General features: G+C 37.4%; 2 protein-coding genes across 5 annotated transcripts in view; one reads left to right on the top strand and one right to left on the bottom strand.

Moving 5' to 3' along the window:
• Positions 1 to 5,162, bottom strand: part of Aspa (aspartoacylase) — a 19,069-nt gene extending 13,907 nt beyond the window's left edge. Inside the window, exons 1-2 of the mRNA XM_028787290.1 lie at positions 5,109 to 5,162; positions 2,733 to 2,995 (exon numbers count right to left, since the gene is read on the bottom strand). Of these exons, the coding sequence (XP_028643123.1) occupies positions 2,733 to 2,965 (233 nt within the window). The 5' untranslated portion in view covers positions 2,966 to 2,995; positions 5,109 to 5,162. The remainder of the gene's footprint in view (positions 1 to 2,732; positions 2,996 to 5,108) is intronic.
• Spata22 (spermatogenesis associated 22) lies at positions 4,946 to 22,925 on the top strand. 4 transcript variants are annotated; one of them, XM_028787287.1, is made up of 9 exons: positions 4,946 to 5,004; positions 9,322 to 9,422; positions 11,925 to 12,005; positions 14,488 to 14,548; positions 14,672 to 14,767; positions 17,927 to 18,272; positions 21,114 to 21,237; positions 22,114 to 22,211; positions 22,596 to 22,925. In XM_028787287.1, the coding sequence occupies exons 2-9, from the start codon at positions 9,380 to 9,382 to the stop codon at positions 22,785 to 22,787; spliced, it is 1,041 nt and encodes a 346-aa protein (XP_028643120.1). In that variant the 5' UTR covers positions 4,946 to 5,004; positions 9,322 to 9,379; the 3' UTR covers positions 22,788 to 22,925. The 4 variants fall into 4 exon arrangements, with proteins under 4 accessions (XP_028643120.1, XP_028643119.1, XP_028643121.1 ...); XM_028787286.1 differs by having other exon boundaries at positions 11,925 to 12,053; XM_028787288.1 differs by lacking the exon at positions 14,672 to 14,767 and having other exon boundaries at positions 11,925 to 12,053.
• Positions 22,926 to 23,410: the final 485 nt, after the last annotated feature.

The raw sequence follows: 23,410 nt of genomic DNA, 5'->3' as shown, positions 1-23,410 counted from the left end.
TGTGTGTGTGTACAGCACTGCCTGTCCCTGCTGCATGTGTGTGTGTATAGCACTGCCTCTCCCTGCTGCATGTGTGCATGTACAGTACTGCCTATCCCTGCTACATGTGTGTGTGTACAGTACTGCCTGTCCCTGCTGCATCTGTGTGTACAGTACTGCCTGTCCCTGCTGCATCTGTGTGTACAGTACTGACTGTCCCTGCTGCATGTATCCGTGTACAGTACCTTACCCAGCCTCTCAGTGTGGCCAGAGAATAGAACCCTGAGTTTTTTCTATACATGATAATGGTTTAAATTTATACTTCTCTACTGAGTCTCTCAACCATATTTTTAAAACCTAAGTCCATATATTTCTATTACCTAGCTATTTTTTAATAGTTTGTACCAGACTCTTTACTGCCTGGAAATCATATCTGCAATCAAGAAGGCATAGCAGTCATTTTGTAACTATGAAGCAAAAAAAAAAAAAAAAAAAAAAAGAAAAAAAAACATAAGAAGAAAAAACGTCCATGTGAGGTGAAGTACAGTAGGGGGAGAGAGCCCAAGGCATTGATGGCATCAGAGAGCTACTGCACTGGCCTTGGGCCACCTACATTTGGACATACTGCATATGAACAAGAGACCCTTATTGGTTTAGATTGGCATTCTTGAGTTTCTTTTTGCAATCAAATACAGTTCTTAATGTGATATACAACACACACACACACACACACACACACACACACACACACACACACACAGGCATTTACAAAGTTAACTCCTGATTAGTTCATTTTAGTTCATGACATCACTCCAGAACCTACTTATTTCCATTTGGGTAAATGGTATCATTACCCACTCAGATGCTCAGAGTTAATGTTTTAAGTCTTGGAAGACAGTGGGCACTCTGAATTCTCAAGCCTGGGGTCCAGTTACCATGGAAGAGTCCCACAGGAGCAGACTGCAGGAAGAGACAGGGGCAGACCTTGTAAGGCACTAGCAGCCACAGTGCTACAGTAGCTGTACTATCGCAGTAGCTTGCTGAGATCTACTCTGGACAGAAGAGTCAAAGAGAACTTTCAATAGGGGAATGGCAGAAAGTTTCTATGCAAGGGTCACTCTTGTGGTCACCACATGAAGAACACATAGGAGCAAGCCTGAGTCAAACTGGATGCATATATATTCTGTAAGAGGCTTGTTATCTGTTCACAGAGGAAGACTGGCTTTGCAAAGTTCCTTTATGTTTTTATAGTACTAGAAAGAATCCAGGGCCTTACTCATGTTAGGCAAGTATTTTCCCATCTGAGACACATCCTTAGCCCACTTTTAAAATGATTTGTTTTAAGGCAGGATCTTGATATGTTGCCCAGGCTGGCCTTGTCCTGCCTTGGCTTCCTGGATAGCTGAGATTATAGACCTGTGCTTCAAAGCCTGGCTGCTCTGTGGAGTTCTTGTAAAGAGTATGTGGAAGGACTTTCCCTCCCACACAAGAAGGCTCTAAGGTTGCTTCTGTAAGGAACTTGTGGGTAATAGTGTCACCGCTGTAATGAGGAATGCAGGAAAAGGCAGCGACTTAGCAGAGGCCACATGGGACAGGCTCACTGGTTTATTTATCTCATGATGTTTATAACCACCATGAGACAGGGCTGTCTAGTCTCTGAAGTATTAAGGCTAAGAAACAGAATGTGAACCCAACTTAAAGTGCCACAGTCACTGAGAAGTTGCTATTGGCTATTCTTGTAAGAAAACTCACCCCAGCCCACTTCAGAGTTTTTTGGGAAGTTAATATGCAGGTTCAAAGATTCATTCTTCAACAAATCTTACTTGTAATATATAAGGTAGATAATAACTATTTAGGTAAACAAACATTAACTGTCCTGAAATAACCTCAATCATAAAGATAAAAGTATTTCTGGAATTTAAATTATGCTAATAAAGTTGCTTGGGCCCCAAAGTGTCTCTGTTGTGTAACTTCTTTGGAAAACAAATACTTTATAAAGGCAAATTTTGTTTTATTTACATTTCTTTTGTTCTGTGGTAGATCTGGACTCAGGAATTCCCTAGCTCAGCCAAGTATTTACCAGCAAATAAATTCAAGGCCAATCCTGCTGGGGCAGGCCTATAATCCCAACCCAAATTTGGAAAGGTCTAAGGAAGCACCTTCAGCCCTCATTTTCCTCAATGATGATAAGCCACCACTAGAGATAAGCTTGTCTATCCCCCAGGTCACAGAGCAGCCTGTTATTCTCTGGTCCTTACTCACTCTCATTCAAAAAATACTAATCAAAATGTCATAATTTCCTCACTGGACATAGTGAGGAAGACATACCTGCAAGAAAGCACAGAGGTGACTTTCCCACAGAACAGTATGTTTACCAGTATAATGACCAAACAGTCATTTATTTATTTTATTTTTTTTTAGAATAATTTAGATCTTTATTTTTACATGTTGCACAACACAAACTTATGCAGAGGATTACTTTCAATTCACATGAGTCAAAAATATAGATATTTCTTATTTGTTGCTGTGTACTGGATGGCATACAGCAAAAAGAAGATTAGAGCACGTGAATGCCCTGTTTGTGTAGTTGCAAAATTCTCGTAAAGCAGCATGATTAAAAGTGAAAGTGATCTTATTCACCATGGACGCTCTACGTATGGATCTGATGACTTACTAGGAGCATTCACACGTCCTTTCCAGTGACTAACGCTTTTCACCCATATATACCCTCAGAGAATAGAGACCACTCTTACCTAAGATTTTCAAGGTCAAAAGCACGATTCAGATCACAGTCAATGTATCTGGTGCACTTTTCCACAGCTCTTGGGTTGGTAATGAATGGCTTCACGTCCAGCCCTGCTCTGTGAACTTCAGTGCCATTCTTTAGCCAGTGAGTAACTAGAAACACTCCTGTCAGTTCATTTCCATGAGTCCCCCCAAAGATGGCAATCTTCTTAATAGGTTCTTCAGCAACACAAGAAGTCATTTTACTAAATACCAAAATCTGATCTGATTTCTGCAATTCAGAAGAGATGAGGTCAAAGGACACTTAACTTCTGAGAAAAGTTGCCAAGTTTAGAACTAAATGAGAAGTGCAAAATACAGAATCCTCTCGAGAACTGACTTCACAACTGTTTCTGCCACAACTTCTGAGCCTGTTTATTCTATGTACACGCCCTTCTGTTTCCCCGCCCTTGACCATATTTGGATTACAATATACAAAGATCAAGGATCAAGATGCAGCTGTTAACTTCTATCTCCCCCAGATGGTCAGCAGATCGAAGCACAACTGTGTTAGTTAGCATGCCCTGGTATAAAAATTCTCCTTTCTGTTCAGAATTATTATTTATAAAATAATACCACATTAAGCCCAATCCTCCTAAATATAACAGTGTGGTTTATTCAGTGTTTTTGTTTCCACTGACATTTAAAAACATTTCCAAAGTAAGCAAGGCACTTTTCCTGATCTGAAGGCCTTGTTGTCTCTGACCTCCTCTTGAGCAGCATCCTTTCTTTCAGCATAGCTGTCCACAGTCAGAGGCACAAGAACCCAGTCACGATAGGGTCACTGACACAGAGCATGGCAGAAACGCAGCAGGCAATAATACTGCTGTGTTCAATCCTGAGGAGAGAACCAACTTCTCAAAGTTGTCCTCTGACCACCACATATGTGTCTGTTCTCTCTCTTTATCCTCTCTGTCTCTTACATGCAAATAATGAACAAATAAAAATTATTTTTCAAAAGTGACTTTGAAACATTTTTAACTTCTGTCTCATGAAGGTTTTGGTAGTTCTATGATGTCTTTTTTTTTTTAATTTGTCTAAATACCAAATGAAAAGCAGCTGTCAGTAATATTCAAGTCTCTTAAATGCCTGAAAATATTTTTGCAACATAATATATACAAAATAACATATAAGCATGTATTACACATATATTACATATATTTTAACTACATCATATGAGTTATACAGACATGATCTCATTTACTGATATCAAAGACTTTCTTCTGGAATGTGTTGTTCTAAATGGAGTCTTACTAGGGGAACTAATCCAGGATAAGATGATTGATTACATAGCTTTGGAAAATTAACTCTGAGCCAATCTTACTTGATTTCATACTCAATCACCCAGAAAGCCAAGAATGTTGAAGTACCGGAAATATTATATATTTTCATATATATATATATATATATATATATATATATATATATATATATATATGAAACAACACTAAGTTGTTTCATAGTTTCATAAGGACACAATAAAGCAATCATTTACCATACAGGGTAGGTTAATCTATAATTTTTCCCCACAGACGTCTGCTTGCTTTATTCATAAATTCACTTTATGAGTTATAATGGGCAGACATCCTCATTGCAAGGATAAAGGAAAGAAGCACTTAGCCCGATTATGTTTCCACAGTTACATAAAAGAAAGCTAGGCCCAGGAGCCATGTTCCTCATTAAGGCCAGCGTTTGCCACAGGACAACAGGGTGACTCTGTTATTTTTGGATTCCTCTGAACTTCTAATTTTGCTCTTCCAGAGTTCACATAAACAGCCAGCACAATGTAGAATCACAAGACACATAAGCCAAATGCATGGTGGAAATACAAAATGTTTCATAGTATTTAGTAAGCAAATCCTCAATACTTTTTTGTTTTTAAAGAGATTATAATGCAGAGATAAAACAAAGTCAAGACTACTTATACATTGAAATTACTGCTGTAATCTAAGACAAAGTCCCTGTAGTCTTTGATTTTCTTTCTGCCTCAGCATACGCTGAACACTTTGCAATGATGAAAACAGGCACATGTAGAGAGAGGACAGTTCTGCTCCCGTGGTGGTTTTACTGAACTGTGGTGAATTATTAGCACCCTGCTGTAAGTATTTTGTTCCTTTCCTGCTGACCTGTGGTTTGTTCTGTCCTTTGCCCTAGTCTCTCTGGAAACGCTGTTTCAGTAACTTATTCATGGCAGGCACCAGTGACTCGAACTTTGAGGCTTGTTTTATGGAATTTTAACAGGTCAGCATTTTGAAGTATACTTTCACATTTCTAAAGTTTCTGTGGTGTGTCCAAGTGAGTAACTCCCTGGGCAGTTAATGGCCGGCAGCAGCTCGAATACTTACCTTGTTACTGTGTACGGTTTGTCTCCTGCCGGAAGCTTTACTAGAAAACGAAAGCTTTTGCTTACAACTGGGGCAGCAGAGGCTTTCGCTCTCTTATACCAAGTTAACTTCCAAGAGTTTTAACTCCTGGTTTCCCAAATCACCTTTTAACTCTCTTTCCCAAAGCATGTGGCAAAATCTATCCACTTCTATTAGTTATTGTTTTTGAGAGTTCAGAGAATTGATAGCATACTGAATAAAATCATTTCTAGTTATCATATCTTGATTGAAATACTTTCAAAAGTGTTACTTCCAGAACTACAGATTTGTGGTTTTTGTTGTTGCTGTTGTTTTGCCAGGGTCTTGCCACATAGCTTAGGCTGGCTTCAAACTGGTTATGTAGCTCAGACTGGCCTTGAACTTGTGAACCTCCTGTCAGCCTCCTGAGTTCTGAGATTACTAATTTCTTTTAAGTATAAGATTATGTAGTTTAAAACAAGGGGACAATAAAGTATGACTCACAGTATGGCTAGCCAATGGATCAATGCCAGGAATTTTGTTGTGGGTATTAAGCTGAGGCTGTTTCTGAAACAGAATGTCAGAAGATAGTCTAGTTTGCTTTCTGTTGCTGTGATAGAGCAGAACTCTGGCCAAAAGCAACTTAATTAATCCTTGTGGGAAGTCAGGACAGGAATTTATGCAGACATATGCACAGCCCATGAAGGAAGATCTACTAATTCACTTTCTGCCTCTACTCAGCTAGTGTTCTTATGTAGCCTAAATCCACCTACCTAGGGAGGGTTGGTACCACTCATAGTGGGCTGGGACCTCCCAGATCAATTGTCAATTAATATAATCTTTCTCAGATATGGCCACAGGCCAATCGGATCTCGGCAGATGATTCTCAGCCATGTCAGGTTGACAGCTAAAACTAGCTAGGACAGACGATCAAAAGGATTCCCTGTTCCATATTTTAAAGAAAGTGTCTTATAGATAATGTGGCTGTTCAGGAGTCAGGCAATCACACTATTATAGTTCTAATTCTATCCTTTCTCTGTGGCTGTCTTGTTGTCATCCATCCTGATCAACATTCTAGGTGGAGATGAATGATAACCAGAACAGAGCTGGGGTAGCGTATATGAGTCCATGGACTTCTAGCAAAGAGTCCATACTGCTCATGTCCATGCTTTACAGATGTAGTACATGTTATCTCTTTCACTAGAGTTGTGATTCTTTTCTTTTCTTTTCTTTTTTCATAGTCTAGGCACTCACTCTACCACTGAGCCATACCCCCTCCCTTGCCTCTTTAAGAATGATAAATTATTATTTTTTGGGGGAGGCATTATGTATTGTACACATGTTTATGTATGCATATATCAAGGCAAACTCCACTTCCTTGAAAATTATTATACTCACATTTTAGGTAAGTATTCTATCTGGAATAATGATGAATAGGTTTTTTCCAGATATTTTTTTGAAGGCTTTTTCCAAATTGAAAATGATCCTATTCAAAGTTTACTCCTTATCTCATTATCCAGGCCACTACCACTCTTACTTACCGACAAAGAAACTAACATGTTTTTATTTTCTTCTAGTTTTAATTTTCTTCTAGGCATTTACTAATAACCATCTCTCCACAGCAGCCCTTTCCACTTCTCTTCAGCTATGTTGGATAGCCAGAAGACAGGGAAATAAGAGGACCTAGTCTTTGAGCAAAGATAGCTATTCTAAGTAGCTAGTCTATACCAGCAAAATGGCAGCAACTATTGGAAACAGGAATTAACCTTTATTGAGCACATATTATGTGCTGGAATCATTTAATATCTCTTTTAATATTTTAAGGCAATTAAGTAAATACTGTTATTGCTATCTTCTCAAAGAAGGAAATGTAGACATCACATGCCCAAAGTCACAGAGGCAAGAACTCCCCATTTTTTCCAGACAGGCTTCTGTGACAGAAGCTTCTCCTGACATGAGGCTGTCTCTGTGAATCTAACAGTAGTGTTCAAATGCATGCTTGGTAAGTATTCTGCAAGTGGGAATTACAAATGAGATTTTTGGAAATTATTCCAAAAAGTGGTTTCTACCCGTATGTGAAAAGCTGGAGAAAAATCAAGAAAAGCTACCAACTTAATGAGTTTGTCCACATCTCCAATTGCTCCTTATATAGGAAGGAGCTCAGGTTCTCATACCACCCTGCTTCCTTCGTAGACCTCTGAGGCCCATGTGCTCCTTTGCTCTCCTTAACAATGGTAGCGCTGGTCCTTCCTGCCTGCCTGCTCTCTGCATTTCAAAACGGGACTCAGCTCCCCCACAGGTCTCCTGGAGACAAAAATTTCCTGCCTGACCCATGACAGACATGTGGTCATATTGGGCCTTGTTTTGCTGCTTTGGGAATTATTCTCTTTAGACACAATCTTTGATGTCAGCAGCATCTTAGAAAACTTCTAGTGTCTAGGAAATGGGCAAGGCGGAAGGGAAAGAGAGGCCATGATTTTCTGATGTCACTGGGCTGGAGCAAGGCTGGGCTGGGGATTTCCTCCCGCCTAATCCATAACCAGAACAAGTTTCTGTCTGTGGACAAAATAGCTAAAGAGGTAGAGCCGTACCTCACAAGCAACAAAGCAAAGGGCATCGCTTTTGCCTTTAGGAGCAGAGAAACTCAGTTGTTCTTGCTCCTTTAACTCTCGCGAGGCCTTGACCCCTGCGCTTGCGCAGTTAGTAGTGCAGGGGCTTCAGAGCGCCTGCGTGCTGTGCTTCGGATTGCTGCGCCTGCGCAAAGTTTCCCGCGGGTTTGCGGAGGCGGGAAGGTCCGTGTGGCTGCCTGCTGACGGAGGCGAGGTTAACTTGAAGGCTCTCTTTGTACTTGGTGTTGGCAGGGGATTCTTGGAGGGAAATACCGTTCGTTGACCTAAAACGGGCCCCATGAGTGGGTGTGTCAGGCGGGAGGGGCCTGTTGGAAGGGAAGATGAATTCTGACTGGAAATCTCTCCCTTCCTTTAAGGAGGCCTCAAACAGGCCCTGCCGGCCTCTGCTTGAGGCCATGGTCTTAGAGCAGGTTTGTCAGTGAGTCGGGTAGTACCTCCAGAACCCCAATACCTGCCCCGCCACCCCACCTCCATCATCCCTGCTCCCATAGCCCCAACCACCCCAGTCACCGCACTCCCACCTCCGGCCCCCTGCCACTCTGCCTCTGCTACCCTTGCTTCCACCACTCCTGTCGCCCCAGTCATCCTGGTCCTGTCACCCCAGTCACCCCATTCCCATCACCCTGCTCGAGCTGAAGCCGGTTCTCTTGGACGCTGGGTTCAGGACAACAGTGTTTAGTGGTTCAGGAAGATGATGTACTTCCATGTATTTGTGAATCAAGCATAATGGCCTATTCCTGCAGTCCCAACACTTGGGTGGTAGAGATGGGAAGATTAGAAGTTTGAGGCAAGTCTGGGTTGTATGAGACTCTGTCTCACATGCCATAGGTTTAGGATATTTAAGGTATTCCACCCCTGTAAGTTCTCTTAGGCTTAGGATGAGCTGGTGTTTCTGTGTTGAAAAAAAAAATGGGTCCATCTCTGTTCTGATTCCTAGAGTGGTAAAAAAATATTTAAGAGTTTCCTATATTCTGCTTTCAAGTTCAAGACACACAAAGAGGCAGTCCTCAGTCTCTTGTTTTTGAGTTTTACTTTTGCAAATGATATTTGGACACTAATGTGTACCTGTTTGATTGCACTGTTACTGGTATTCACATCAGTTTGTCTCACTGGGATGTGGATTTGCAGTAGAAATTATTTGGGTTTGTGTCTGGCCTTTTCATGGGCAAACATTTGTTGAATTAAATAAATTATATTAAGATATAGATATATTAGGAGGCTAAAATCAGTAAAAATACAATGGGAAAACGTTTTATTTGTTTCTGTAAGTTTGCACATGCTGTATTTTTTTTCCCTTATAGCTTTGGTTCAAAATTCCTATTATAGGTCTTGAATTCTGATTGATATATTGCTTAGACTGTGTGGAAACTCTGTATATATTTAGAAAACAAGATTATATCTATCCCTGTCATAACTTATTTGAACATAGCTGGGAAAATTGGGTATGTTTTAAATTCTTATTTATAAAGCAATTCCTGAGGTGATTGCATTTGATAGTTTTAAACCATAGTGTCCATAATTAATTGACTGAAAAGTTGATCTTGCTGATGAATATGAGTTACATGTTTCTTCCTTCTGTGGTTTAGTTAACTTCGTTTTGTAAATGTCAAATGCTAAATAAAAAAAGCTTTGACATTGAAGAAAATGAAGAGAAACCTGAATGAAAGTTCATCTCGAAGTACAGCAGGTATTGAACAGCATTTGTTTTTGGTATTTTTCACATAGTACACAAAGCATGTATAGTTTATAGGAACATCTGGGAAAGAATGTTTAAAGAGATTAGACATTTAGTTTAGCCTCTTTTTATAGTCAAAAGAGGTAAAGTAAGCTTGTCAAGGCAAAGTATTTAGCAGTAGAGATGAGAGTAAAATTAAATATACTGAGATTTACTCTGATGCGTTTTCTACAAAACTTAAGGGATTGATTTATTTATGGTTTTGAGCAGGAAACAAAGAAATACATTTGTGGTTTTTTGATTGACTTGTTAAAATGTTTTCTTTTTTTAAAGTATGTCTTTTTTTTTTAAAAAAATGGTCATTTTATTTATTTACATTTCAAATGTTGTTCCCCTTCCTGATCTCCTCTCCACAAATCCCCCATCCCATCATCCTCCCTCCCCTTTGCCTCTAAGAGGGTGCTCCCCCACTCACATACCACTTCTGCCTCAGCCCTCTAGCAGTGTTTTTACTTTTCAAGTGTTTTTTCTCTGTGTAGCCTTGGCTGTCCTGGAACTCCTCATAGAAACCAGGCTGGCTTTGAACACACAGATCCACCTATCTCTGCCTCCTGAGTGCTGGGATCAAAGGTCTGAGCCACCAACAACTAAGCTGTTCTCTAATATTTTGTATTGTTTTTGTTTTCTCAATTATGAAGTAAGGTAAGGATAGAAGTCAAGAATGACAAGAGTCAGGGAAATGATTATGATGTACAACGAAGACTGTATGATAATTCATGATGGGACACCATATTCTAGACATTTAGTCACAGGTATTATTTAATCTTTGTCATCACCTCTGTTTTCTAGATAAGACACCAAGACACAAAGACCATAGATAAGTAATCTATTGAGTTTTAGAAATAGTACTTGAACCTAGAAATCTGATTTTAGAGTCTACATTCTTAATCATTATGTTATGCTTCTTTGTATATATTTTTGGTACAAAGAATTTAAGGAAACTGTTCATATTTAACTTTGAAGTTTAATTTCAAATCCTCATTGAAGGCACAGTTAAAACCCAGCCATCCTGACTCAAGAACCTACATGACAATAGGTTTTCATTAGAGATCTTCCTGGGTTAGTATTCTCCAGTGAGAATGAGGCAGCTAGACAATGGTACTGTTAAGGGTTTCTAAACTGAGATTTAGGAACTTGGGTCCTATCTCGGATTTTCTAGTTATTGCTTTGAAGACCTCTTCTGATCCTGAATTCTCTTATAGCTTTAAAAGTTTATTTATTGTTTTGACTGAAGAACCTGCTCTTGTCATGTGGAGGAAATGGTGATGGTATTTTACTTGGGTTGGGTTTTTCATTCTATTAAAGTAGTTTTCAACCTGTGGGTCAAGACCCTTTGGGGGTGTCTTAGTGTTTTACTGCCTTGATCAGATACCATGACCAAGGCAACTCTTATAAGGACACATTTAATTGGGGCTGGCTTGCTTACAGGTTCAGAGGTTCAGTCCATTATCATCAAGGCAGGAGCATGGCAACATCTAGGCAGGCATGGTGCAGGAGAAGCTGAGAGTTCTACATCTTCATCTGAAGGCTGTTAGCAGAGTAGTGGCTTCCAGGCAGCTAGGATAAGGTCTTAAACCCACACCCACAGTGACACACTTACTCATACAAGGCCATACCTACTCCAACAGGGCCACACCTTCTAATAGTGCCACTTCCTGAGCTTAGCTTATACAAACTACTTGCGGGGGTCACATATTAGACATCTTGCATGTCAGGTATTTATATTACAAGTCAGGTATTTATATTACAATTCATAACAGTAGCAAAATTACTGTTATGAAGTAGCAATGAAATAATTTTATAGTTGGAGGTCACCACAGTCTAGGAACTGTATTAAAGGCTCACAACATTAGAAGGCTGGAGAATTAACACCTTAAGACATTTAAAAAATAATTTATAGAGAAATATTATAGATACCTGGGGTTCTTATTAAAAGTATAATTTGGGGAGTATAATTTCCAGAGTAAATAATTGAAATACAAATTTCAACATTGGAGATTGTGACCTGGAGCCTACATGTTAATCAGAATTTCAGTATAAATCTTAGTCAAACCAAAGTTTGAGAGGCTGGTGGTCACACTAAAGTATGGTTAGATTTTTGGAAAGCATGGTTCAAAGTTTTTTCTTTCTTAGCTTTGATATATTTTATAGGCACTCTGCAGCTAAGGGAATAGACAAACAGAAGAGGGAAATGCAGGAAAGAAAAGATAGATTTGGGAAAGGTTTGGGGATAAAAACAGAGAAGAATAATGGACTGTAGACACTGGTAAGCTATGTGAACTTCTAAAAGATTGTAAAAATCATTTCAAGGGCATAGAAATATATCTATAGTGTGTTATCATATAGAAGTAGACTCTAAACCATGTATCATTACATATTATTAATGGACATTTTTATAGACATAGACATCGTATTTACTTATTTCATAGTGATTTATTTGTACATTCTGTGTAGGCTGTTTGCCTGTGCCATTGTTCAATCAGAAAAAGAGGAACAGACAACCATTAACTTCTAATCCACTTCAGAATGATCCAGGTATTGGTACTGTTTCTGACAGTTATGGTTTCCCTTCTTTACCAACAGGTAAGAAAATTAGTAGGGAAAAATCTCAAGAGACAAGAACTAGAAAGTAGAAAATTAGTAGGTCTCTTGTTGCAGAAAGTCCCTGCTGCTTTTCACTGCCCAGATACAGAGATGATTTGGCTCCTTCTGAGCATTCCTGCACAGGAGTTTGGAGTTGCCTAGTACACGAGGATGGCTTAGCATTTAAATGGAGTCTATCTTTGTGTCTGGAGCCTTTGTTCTAATAAAGTAGGAACCTACATTGCAAAGACTATTTTTCTTTCTCAGAACATAGAATACTGTGACATATATTTTTTTAGGAGAGGATGGAAGGGTTTGAGTTACCTCAGAAACAGGGAAAAGTGTATATAGAGTTTTAAAAAGGAATAAGCCCAGGAGTTTCTGGTGCTTGGTCATTAGTGCTTAGTTATTGCTTTCTCAGAACAATTTTGCCTGTCTTTCTCTGTTGTCTCCCTCAGTATTTTCTGGGCTCTGAAAATTCTTAAGTTGAAACTTAACTGTTGAATAGGAGATGGACCTTTAGGAAGTACTTAGAGTTGTGAGGAGTCTACCCCTACGAAAGGACTAGTGGCCTTGTAAAGGAAAGATGAAGGAGAAGGATGTTTGCTTCTTCTGTCATGTGAATACTCTAAGAGGGGCTCTTTCTGAAGTGAGAACAAGCTTTCACCAAACACTTAGTTTGTTAAACATCTAGTTTGTTGTTACCTCAATCTAAGATGTTTTAGTCTCCAGCACTGTCAAAAACTTGTATTTGTAAATTACTCAATTTAAGATATTTTGTGATAGCCCAAATGGTCTAAGATGCTCTCATTTAGTATGCTTCCTTATAGCTCAAACCAGCACATTATGATAGCTGACATTGCTGGGAGTTTACATACTTGACTTCTCAGATACTGGCTGTCTTTTGTAACTCTTTATTTAGTTTTCGAGTCAGGAAGCTTCTAATATGTGTTACATTTTAAGTAAGAGCACTAAACTCTTATCATCTGTGAACCAGTTAGCCATAGTGGTGAGTGTTGAGAGACTTTACTTTTCTCATTTATTTATTTATTTGTGTGTGCATGTATGTTCTAGAGATGAGAATCAAGTCATTAAGCTTGGTGGCAAGGCTTCCTGCTAGGCCATCTTGCTCACTGTCTCAGTGTTCACTCTCTTTTTTACTTCCCTCTGGAAGAGAGCACTGATAGGCAGATATTCTGAAATCTACTTGGCACATTCTGGTTATGTATATTTAAATTTTGGAAACAAACTTTAAAATTATTAATGGAATATATGAATAAAATATTAAAATAAGTTTATATATAGCAATACTCATATTTTAATTTTTTCAGTGTGCTTTCATAGACTTTGATATAGTCATTGTTTTCCCACACTAGGAATTTAAAGTATAAAGTTAACATATAATATCTTAATTTTTAAAATTTGAATTTTATTATTAGTGTGTGTGTGTGTGTGTATGTGTATGTGTGGACAAATTTTGGGAGTCAGTTCTCTCCTTCCACTGTGGATTTTGGTATCAGACTTAGCATATGAAGCTTGCATGGCAAGTTCCCTTGCCCACAGAGTCATCTGTGGCCCTCATTCTCATTTTATATATAAAAAGTAGAAATTCACATGGACATGTACAAGTCAGCATTCACCATCACTTAAAATCTTTCTCATCATTTACAGTGTTTTATACATAGCATGAATACTGATCTTGAGAAATTACAAGTGTGAGCTATCTCATGAGGAAATATGAATTTTTATCTTGACCTATTAGTCTAGAATACAGTCAACATTTATAAGAAGAGAATATGGGAAAAGAGAGCTGGCTTAGTGGTTAAGAGGGATTACTAGTCTTTCAGAGGACCTGAGTTTGGTTCCCAACACTCTTGTCAGGTATCTTACAACTACTTTATACTTCCAACTCCAGGGGATCATTTGGCCTCCACGAGCATCTACACTCATGTACACTGCGTGCCCCCCACGTGTAAATAGTTAAAACATAAAAATAGAAATTAAGGATATAAGAGAGTAAGTAGAGCAGATTAGTAAATGTATATAGAAGTGTATACCATACATAGTAATTTTGTTATCTTACTCTGATTCTGTGTGTCTTTGTTAGTTTCGAAAATAGTTATCTTGTTACCAGTTGTGATGCATTTCTTTATGTGGAGTGGAATAAAATTTAAGAAACATTGGATTCAACTAAATTTATGTTGCCAATTATAAGGCATTAATTAGAATCAGTTGTGGAAAAGACAGATTAAACTACTATCTTTGCTTAAATACAGTAAGTAAGAAAGACATCTGTAAAATTAGGCTGTGACAAATCAAGTGCTACCAAAGACTATGTCTATTTCTTCAATTTGTTAGAACTACCAAATTAAATAAATGTAAGGAATTATTTTGAAAATGAAATCTTATTTTTATGTGTTTTTATACTTCTGAGATTGGGCATGGGAAGCTGTGAATCCAGAGGTGGCTCCTTTAAAGAAAACAGTGAATACAGGGTATGTGAAAAACATATGAATCAATACATGGGTGTCTGTCACTGACTGATGTTACTTTATGTATACATTTTACATTTATCAATTTGAAAGCAAATTGTGTTTAACAAAATTTTTCCTTGAAAGGCAAATACCAGCTTCTGCTTCTTATTGCCCGAGAAGTCAAGATTCTGTGTCTAAATCTATTCAATCAAATGCTGAAAGAAGCCAAAGTGCCTGGGAGTGAGTCTGCATATGCTTTCTCTTTCTTTTCTTTCTTTTAAGAAAATCTTTTTTCTTTTTTTTTCTTTTTTTTTTTTTTTTTTCGAGGCAGGGTTTCTCTGTGTAGCCCTGGCTGTCCTGGAACTCACTCTATTGACCAGGCTGGCCTCGAACTCATCCGCCTGCCTCTGCCTCCCAAGTGCTGGGATTAAAGGTGTGCGCCACCACTGCCCGGCATCTTTTTTCTTTCTTAGAAATACATTTAGGAAATTTCTACAATAACAAGCTAATATTTGAATATAATCTATGTATACCTTCCTGTATACTTTAAATTATATAATGGAATACAATGTAAATGTTATACAATTGACATTGTGTACTTAAGTAATGACAAAGTATATGTTGGGTACAGATGTAATTTTTTCTAAATATTTTTGATCTGTAGTTTGTTTTGATCTGTGGAAGTAGAGTATAGGGAAGGTTTAAACTGACTTAAAGTGGGTTTTCGTATAGCTATTTCATATATATATTTGTTTTGTCTATGCCCACTATCTTTCCTGTATCCTTATCCTCATGCCTACACAAACCCTTCCTCCCCCAGCATTCCTCATCTCTACTTTCATATCACTGTAGAGGGATTTTAGAGCATTATGGCTATTCAGGCAAGGGATCACATCCAAAGACCTAGATCTATGTGATCCTGCTGCAGACACACCACACACCTTTAATCCCTTTGGCTGGAATATACCCTTAGTACACACCTTTAATTTCAAACAATGTAGGTAAGGTCGATTTGTAGAAGAAAGCAGCCATGTTTGAAAATGATGTCTAATTGAGGGGCAGACAAGTGATGAATCAGAGAAAGATTTGAGAGAATGAGTCAGAGATAGGATACACCCAACTCCCAACTCTCAGGAGAAGAGACAGGAAAGAGAGGTGACAGAAGTGCAGAGTGAGGGAGTCTGGACGAGAGGACAGTTCAATGCAGTAGACTTATTTAGTTCAGTTCAGTTCAGTTCAGTTCAGTTCAGTTCAGTGCAGTTCAGTGAAGTGCAGTGCAGTGCAGTGCAGTGCAGTGCAGTGCAGTTCAGATCAGTTCAGCGCAGTTGAGTTCAGTTGAGTTCATGCAGTCATTCAGTTTGTGTAGTCAGTGCAGTTCAGATCATGGAATTCAGAGGAAGTTTTCAAGCAGACCAATTCACTGAGAAGCCAAGAGAAGCCAATTTGAATTAGTTATATTGGAGAGGAGTTTTAAGCCAGAACAACTGAGTTGAACCATCCATCCAGAGTTCAGAAATAACTAGAAAGGGTAAGCATATTCAGCTGTAAGACTTCAAGATGCCAATTACATCTGGTGAATAAAACTTACTTTTACTATCACCTGTGTTCTTCTATGTTCCCCTTATGGTACTTTCTCAACATTCCCTTTCTAGCTTCTTAGGCTGTACAGGTACTCTAAATTAAAAAAATACTTCTAAGAAATTGAAGCTAGGATCAGCATATTTGAGAACACGCATTAATCTTTATGAGCCTAGATTTCTTCACTTAGTATATTATAGTAGTATATTATAGTAGTATATTATAGTATAACATTTAACAATATACTGTAATAACAAATAATATATCTGTTAGTTCTGCTTAAGTGTTCTGTGTTTTTCTACTCAGAAATATAAAAATTATTGTTTTTAGGAAAACATCAGAGTGAATTCTGTTTTTCTTTATTTTCTGGAAGTATGACTAACATGGCATGCTTTGTAGTGATTCTCAATGATTTCTTTGTAATAAAAAGCATGTGTGAGATGTTACCCATAAGAGCATGGAGGACTCAAAGGTAGCTCTCTCATAGAAAAGCTTACCCCAGTATGGCTGATGACTCCACAAAAGCCCATCTCTGGAGTTCTCTGTCAAAGAGTTTCCTCTCTGCAACTTTTTTTGTCTTTTATACTTGTGGGAAGGACCTAGTGGTTTTCTGAGTCTTCTGAATTTCATTATCTGCCTCAATCTTTTGAGCCTCCTTCCATTAAGGAAGGAATGTTTCAATTCAGAGGAAATAGCCCCACAGCAGGGCGTATCAAACATTTAATGAATAGCAATAATTGTAATATTTTTTCCTGCATATTAATGATGTTTGTGGTATTTATAACCTAGATTCATAATTATGATTTTTTATCCTTTTATTCTTAAATTTATAGTTAATTTGTTAACAGTATTTCTCAAATTGTACAAGCCTTAGGCCTCATAAAACCTAGTCTTTTGCTGATCACTAGGTTATCCCTGTCTTTTTTTTCCCCCTGAAACAATGGGTGGGTTGAATTGACTGCCTTGTAATGCAGGTATTTCTGGGAAAATTATTCATGATTAAGAGTTTGTGAGTTGGACTCATTTTTCTTTCCCATGTAAGTTTTAAACTGATCTGCTTAGAAAATATACTTTTTTAAAAAATATTTATTTATTTATTTTATTGATGAGTACACTGTAGCTGTCTTCAGACACACCAGAAGAGGGCATCCAATCTCATTACGGATGGTTGTGAGCCACCATGTGGTTGCTGGGATTTGAACTCGGGACCTCTGGAAGAGCAGTCAGTGCTCTTAACCGCTGAGCCATCTCTCCAGCCCGAAAATATACTTTATTATGGGTTTTATTGACATCTTGTATTGACAAGCTTTATGAGCAATGTAGATTAGGGTGGTAAAGAAATGCTATACTGAGTTGTATAGTAGAGCTTTTCAAAGCATAAAACATTAAATAACCTTACAGGCAAGCTGTAGCTTTTTTTTTTTTTTTACTTTGTAGAAAATTTCAAGATAAATGTACAAAGAATTAAGTGAAAGTCCTCACAATTTTTCTACTTGGAAACTACTGTTATGTGGAGGCTCAAGTATCATAGACACATATTTGTAGCAATGTATTCTGAGCTGGGAGATTGGTCCTCTTCCATTTCTGAACTTGCCAGTGACTTGCTGTTTAACTTTGTGTGTGTTACTACTTCCTCCAAACTCTGTCTCTTCATCTTGAAAGAGAAGTAATAATATATTATATCACTGTGATATGATGAATGATGTGTTTCAAATGTCTTACTACTTAGTAGCTATAAACCACAGATTGTCAGAATAATGAAAAATTTCATTGGTTGTTCCTAAATATGAAGACATAGTGAAATATGTTTTCCTTTTACAGCTACAGAGACAACAACAGAAACACTAGCTTGAGAACTTGGGATAGAAATGATTTCCGACCTCAGCATAAAACTGTAAGCCCTGTGGCAAGCAGTAAATTCAGTTCTTGTCCAGTGGACTTGGGAGCTCAACGACGACAAAAACAGTTCCAAACACCCGAATTTCCTAACTTACCTGGACACAAGGAAGCTGAAGAGACCCGACAAACATGTTTACCAAAACTGCCTGGCTCTACAATGAAAGGCCCAGACAGAGCCAGTGCACTGCAGGCATTTAAACCAAGTTTTCAGCAAAATTCACTTAAGAAAACAGTGTTGGGAGATGTTCCAAGAGAAAATGCTCTGAAGGTAAACATTTAAATATTAATGAATAGCTTATTTACACATTTAAGTAGTAAATATTTAGAAAGATACATACATGGCATATGTAGATTAGCATAAATATCCAGCTTCCCGTTGGAGAAGAGGAGTGTTGGTTTCTGAAATAGCTTAGAATTTTTTTTTTTTCAAATAGTGGCTCTAGAGTTTCTTACTGAATTCTGGTTTTAACTCTTTTAATCACTAAGGTAACAATAGTTTATCCATTGTTTGTAGAAACAATCCATGCTTTTTATTATGTCATTCCTCCCCCCTCACCAAAGATATCAGAAATCTTTTCCTGCAAAGTTCCACATAACAACATTTTTGGTTTTATAGACCATACTGTCTTCGGTCCAGTTATTTTACTACAAGACTCTGCCATTGTAACTTGGAAGCAGCCAGAGATAGCACATTAATGAATGAGCATGGTTGTGGGCCAGTAGAAGTTGACAGAAATAGTGGGTTAAGTTAGTGTGGAGTGTAGGCCATAGTTTGCTGACTTCTGCTTTATAATCTGGTCCTGTTCTGCCTTTCTTGCCTTCTACATCATATTGCAAAGTGCTGTTCATCTAAGACTCTTCACACTGGGATTAATATGGTCTATACTACAATATCTCTGTGCTTTGATTTATAGTGTAGAGAGCATGTACCTTTTCCTAAGCTGCACCTCTGATTGTTCTTTGAATGGTTTCTACACATGTGCAGATTATCTTCTCTCTCATGCCTCACACCAAGGCCCAATGGATTGTTGTTCTGTGAATCTTTGTATTCTGTCAGGCTGCGTTGTCCTGCCTGGTGCCTCACCTTGAGATCCCTTGTTTTCTGTCTTCTTACTAGAGGCCAGCCAATAGGAGTCATTGGGAGGATATCAATGTGAGAAGAGGTAGAGATTTCCTCTTTTCAATGTCTGTGTCCCTCTATGGGCCTAGTTTCCATGGTCTTGGTAATTTTATTTTTCTCTCACAGCTCTTTCAGCTTCTTACTGCTGTTAGTATTTGGGTGCTTAAGTACTCTGGCATTTGTTTTGCTCATAATGGACATCATTGATTTTAGCAAGAAATTAGGGTAAATTCTGTTTTTCTGGAAATGTAGCATGTTTTATAGAGATTCTAAATACCGTGTTACCTTGCACACAGAATGATATGACACTGTTACCTTAGTAACAGTGACTCACTGTGGCAGTCATCTTCAAGGAGGCATATTTAAACCTTGCTTAGGAGGGAGAAGATGGAGAAATTTTGAAAAAATATAGTTTCATTAGGTACTCTTCACAATCCTCACTCTCCAAAAGGAAATTGTGCCCCAACCCTTGAAAGTTAGTATTAAAGTTAGTATTTTTGTTTGTTTGTTTAGAGACAGGATTTCACTGTGTTGCCTTGAACTCACTATATAGACAAGGATGGCTTCAAACTCATAGAGATCCACTTGTCTCTGGATTTCAATTGCTGTGTTTTCAGATCTCCAAAAATCCATAAAGTATGGGTCAGGCAGCTTGTTAGTTAAGAGCACTGGCCACACTTCTGAAAGACTTGGGCTCTCTTCCCAGCACCCATACAATGGCTCACAACATTCTGAAAGTCTGGTTCTGTGGGCACAACGTACATACATATATAAACATACATACAAAACACTTATACACATAAAAGAAAATAAATCTTAAAAAAATACAAAGTACAAAAAATGCAAAATACATTTCTTTTTTTTTTTCAAAATGTTTCTATTTCAGGACTTTTACATGTGCGGGTCTCTGCTCCCACTTAAGTACCCACTTAAAATGATAAACCCCGTCTCGCTTTATCTTTTCATTTTATTTTTTCATGTACAAATGAAAACAATTTCTAATGTTTTATTATACTTATTAGCAATTTATTTGATGAATCCTATTTTAGATTTGAAATTATGTAAAGGTATATCATCATCATCATCATTGTTTTGAGACAGGGTCTCATCATGCAGCACTCACTGGGGTGGTCTGGACCCTGCTACATAGACCAGGTTGTCTTTGAACTCACAGAGATCCACCTACTTTTACCTCCTGTATGTGCCACCATATCTGCTTGTTTGCTTACTACTGTTTCTTGAGTAGATTTGGCACAGAGTGGATACCACCAAAACAAAAGTTTTTATTAGTGTATGTTAATACTACAAAGTAGTGGTTTTCATTATGACATTCTCATAGCTTATATTTGCATCACCCCATTTTCCACACTTATTTTCCCTCACCTCCTTTTGTTTCCTTTCTACTATTATGCTTATTTTTCTTCAGTTTTAAAAAAGTACTTGTTAAGTGAATGAATGAGTCAATGTGTCTACAATGTGAGCTCATTAGGGTAGGAATTCTTTTACTTAACTGTTTGTAAAGAAGCTGGTGCGTAGTGCTTATTCAGTGGAGGAAAAAGTTAATGGAGTAAATGAATAACAGTATAAGTAAAACTTTATTTATTATTGAGTGTATGATGCATGTAGGGAGAGTATGTGTGTAGGTCAGAGGACATTTTCGTGGAGTTGGTTTTCTCTTTCCACCTTTTCCTCGATTGTGGGGATCAAATTCTGGTCATTAGGCTTATATGGCAAGTGCCTTAGCCACTGTGCCATGTCTCCAACTCCATGATTCTCTTCTTATTTGAAGTATACTCTTGCTTTCACTCTATAGTGCAGTGAAATGTAGTGATGGGTTTAATTTGGGGATTTAATTGCATCAAAACTTTGAGTGGCTCTTTTTACACACTCTACACACTTACTTATAAGAAGCTAGACTTTACATAGATCAACAAGTTTAATGAAAAGTGAAACACTTTTCAAATGCTATGCTTTTTTTTTTCCTGAAAGGAAGCTACCTTGCATCAGTTAAAGGAAAAAGATAATTCTTTAAGAATTATTTCTGCAGTCATTGAAAGCATGAAGTATTGGCGAGCACAAGTGCAGAGAACTGTACTTCTTTTTGAAGTATTGGGTAGGTATAATATTTTAAGAATACTTCAGTAATACTGTTTTGGATATTTTTAGTGCCATTTGGAATACCTAGGATATCATGAAGAAAACACAAACTGGTAAAAGAAGATTATGTATATCAAAGCAATGCTGGTTGCCTTCAAAATAACAGATGTCTACTATCAGTACTCAGGAGATAGTTATCAAATGATGCATAACACTGTTTGATAAAAATTTATGGAATCAAACATGAATTAGGACTTAAATTTTATAAATGAAGAAACAGTTTTGAGAGATGTTGAACAGTTTGTTCAAGGGAAAGGAGATGGGGAGATGTAGATAAAAAAAAGTACAAACCTGCAGTTATGTGGGGTGAGTCCGCCTAGAGATCTAATGTGTTTCAGATACGTATTGAAGATTAGCTCAAAAGGTAGATCTTAGGTGCTGTTACTGTACTTCTAAATGTAACTATGGAAATGGATAGACATCAGTTTGATTACCTGAAGTACTGAAAACCTTTGTTTTCTATTTGCTCTCTTTTTCTCTATTTTTGTACATGTACATGAATATATTTTATTTTAGAGAATAAAATAAATCAAGTTTAAACAGTGTCATACAATAGTATTAAGCTGAAGACCTGACACCAGAATTCTAATTCAATGTTGTTTTCATTAAACTATGATACTTATTTGTTGTTATAGTGCATTGTATTGTTATTATGGCTCTGAAGTTTATCCAGCCTACAGAACACACCAAAAGGATATAATTCCTCTGTAAAACCCACTGTATAAGTAAAACTGGGAGAGATGCTATAGGATGATGTTTAAATATCAAATTCCTTTGTTAAATTTTATTTATGTTTGTCAATATTTTATTTTCCCACTTTAATGCTGATTAGCTGTCCTGGATTCAGCTGTCACACCTGGCCCACATTATTCAAAGACTTTTCTTATGAGAGACGGGAAAAATATTCTTCCATGTGTTTTTTATGAAATTGTGAGTATTTTAAAGTGTCCATTTTCAGTGCCTATGCTAACAAAAGATGAAGCTACAGGCCATAGTCCCATTGCAGTAGAAATTCTGTTAGCAAAAAGAAGTGCATAATTCATGAGTCATTGTTGGAGGGATTATTACATATTTCAGGAAGCAACTTCTTGCTAGTTCATTAGAAGCTCTGTCCAGGTTAGGGCCATCCCTCTGTGACAGGTTACCTGTGCATGCCTGATGATACTGCAAGCAACAGAGAATTGTATCATTTGGGGTGATTCATTGTTCATATTTGATAAATATGATCATCAACTTAATTGATCATATTATAAGTTAAGCATCAAACTTTAGGTGAGGCAATAACTAATTTTTGACTTTTATTTTGAAAAACAGGATCGTGAGCTTCCAAGACTGATTAGAGGCCGAGTTCACAGGTGTGTTGGACACTACGACCCAGACAAGAACATTTTCAAGTGTGTTTCTGTCAGACCAGCATCTGCTTCTGAACAAAAGACTTTCCAAGCATTTGTTAAAATTGTAGATGCCGAGATGAAATATCATACTAAAGTAATGAATGAAATGTAAATGGAGTCAAAGGGAATTACACTGTGTGAGCAGAGGCGTTTGCTGTTATTACTACTACCTTCATAGTTTTATCACTCTTGTTTTTATATTTCACTTCTTTTTATAAAAATAAAACTTTTCTTATAGATTTGACCAAAACAGCAGAGCTAGATTTTTTTAATTTTGAAATTTCATTGAGCTATGCGTTATAGACTGGATAAAGCACTCATTTAAATTGTGTGATTTAAGTTTTTAGTGTGTTCACCAAGTTACGTAACCATTACCATTATCCAGATCCAAAGAATTTCATCACTGCCAGAAGAATGCACATCCACCAACAGTTAGTTTCCATTCTCTTTTGCCTTTCAGAACCACAATTTTCCTTTGTATAGCTATGGATTATTTTGTTGTTCTGTGCATATCAGAGTATACCTAATCTTGATAAATGCAAAATGATTTTTTTTTTATTTTCTAAGAAGAAAAATGTCTTGAAAAAAATTTTGAGTTTACACTAAAAGGTGTTCAGAGAAATTTGTATCGATGCTGTATTTTTCTTTCTATCCACTTTTTTTAGATAGCTGATATGTTTTACAAAATTAATTTTTCATTTTCCTACAAACAAGTTTATTATTATAGTGAATGAG

The sequence above is a fragment of the Grammomys surdaster genome, unplaced genomic scaffold (assembly GCF_004785775.1).
Source record: "Grammomys surdaster isolate TR1022 unplaced genomic scaffold, NIH_TR_1.0 125621, whole genome shotgun sequence".
Classification (NCBI taxonomy): domain Eukaryota; kingdom Metazoa; phylum Chordata; class Mammalia; order Rodentia; family Muridae; genus Grammomys; species Grammomys surdaster.
Note: the sequence above shows the minus strand (reverse complement) of the source record. Positions and strands in the feature narration are given on the sequence as shown.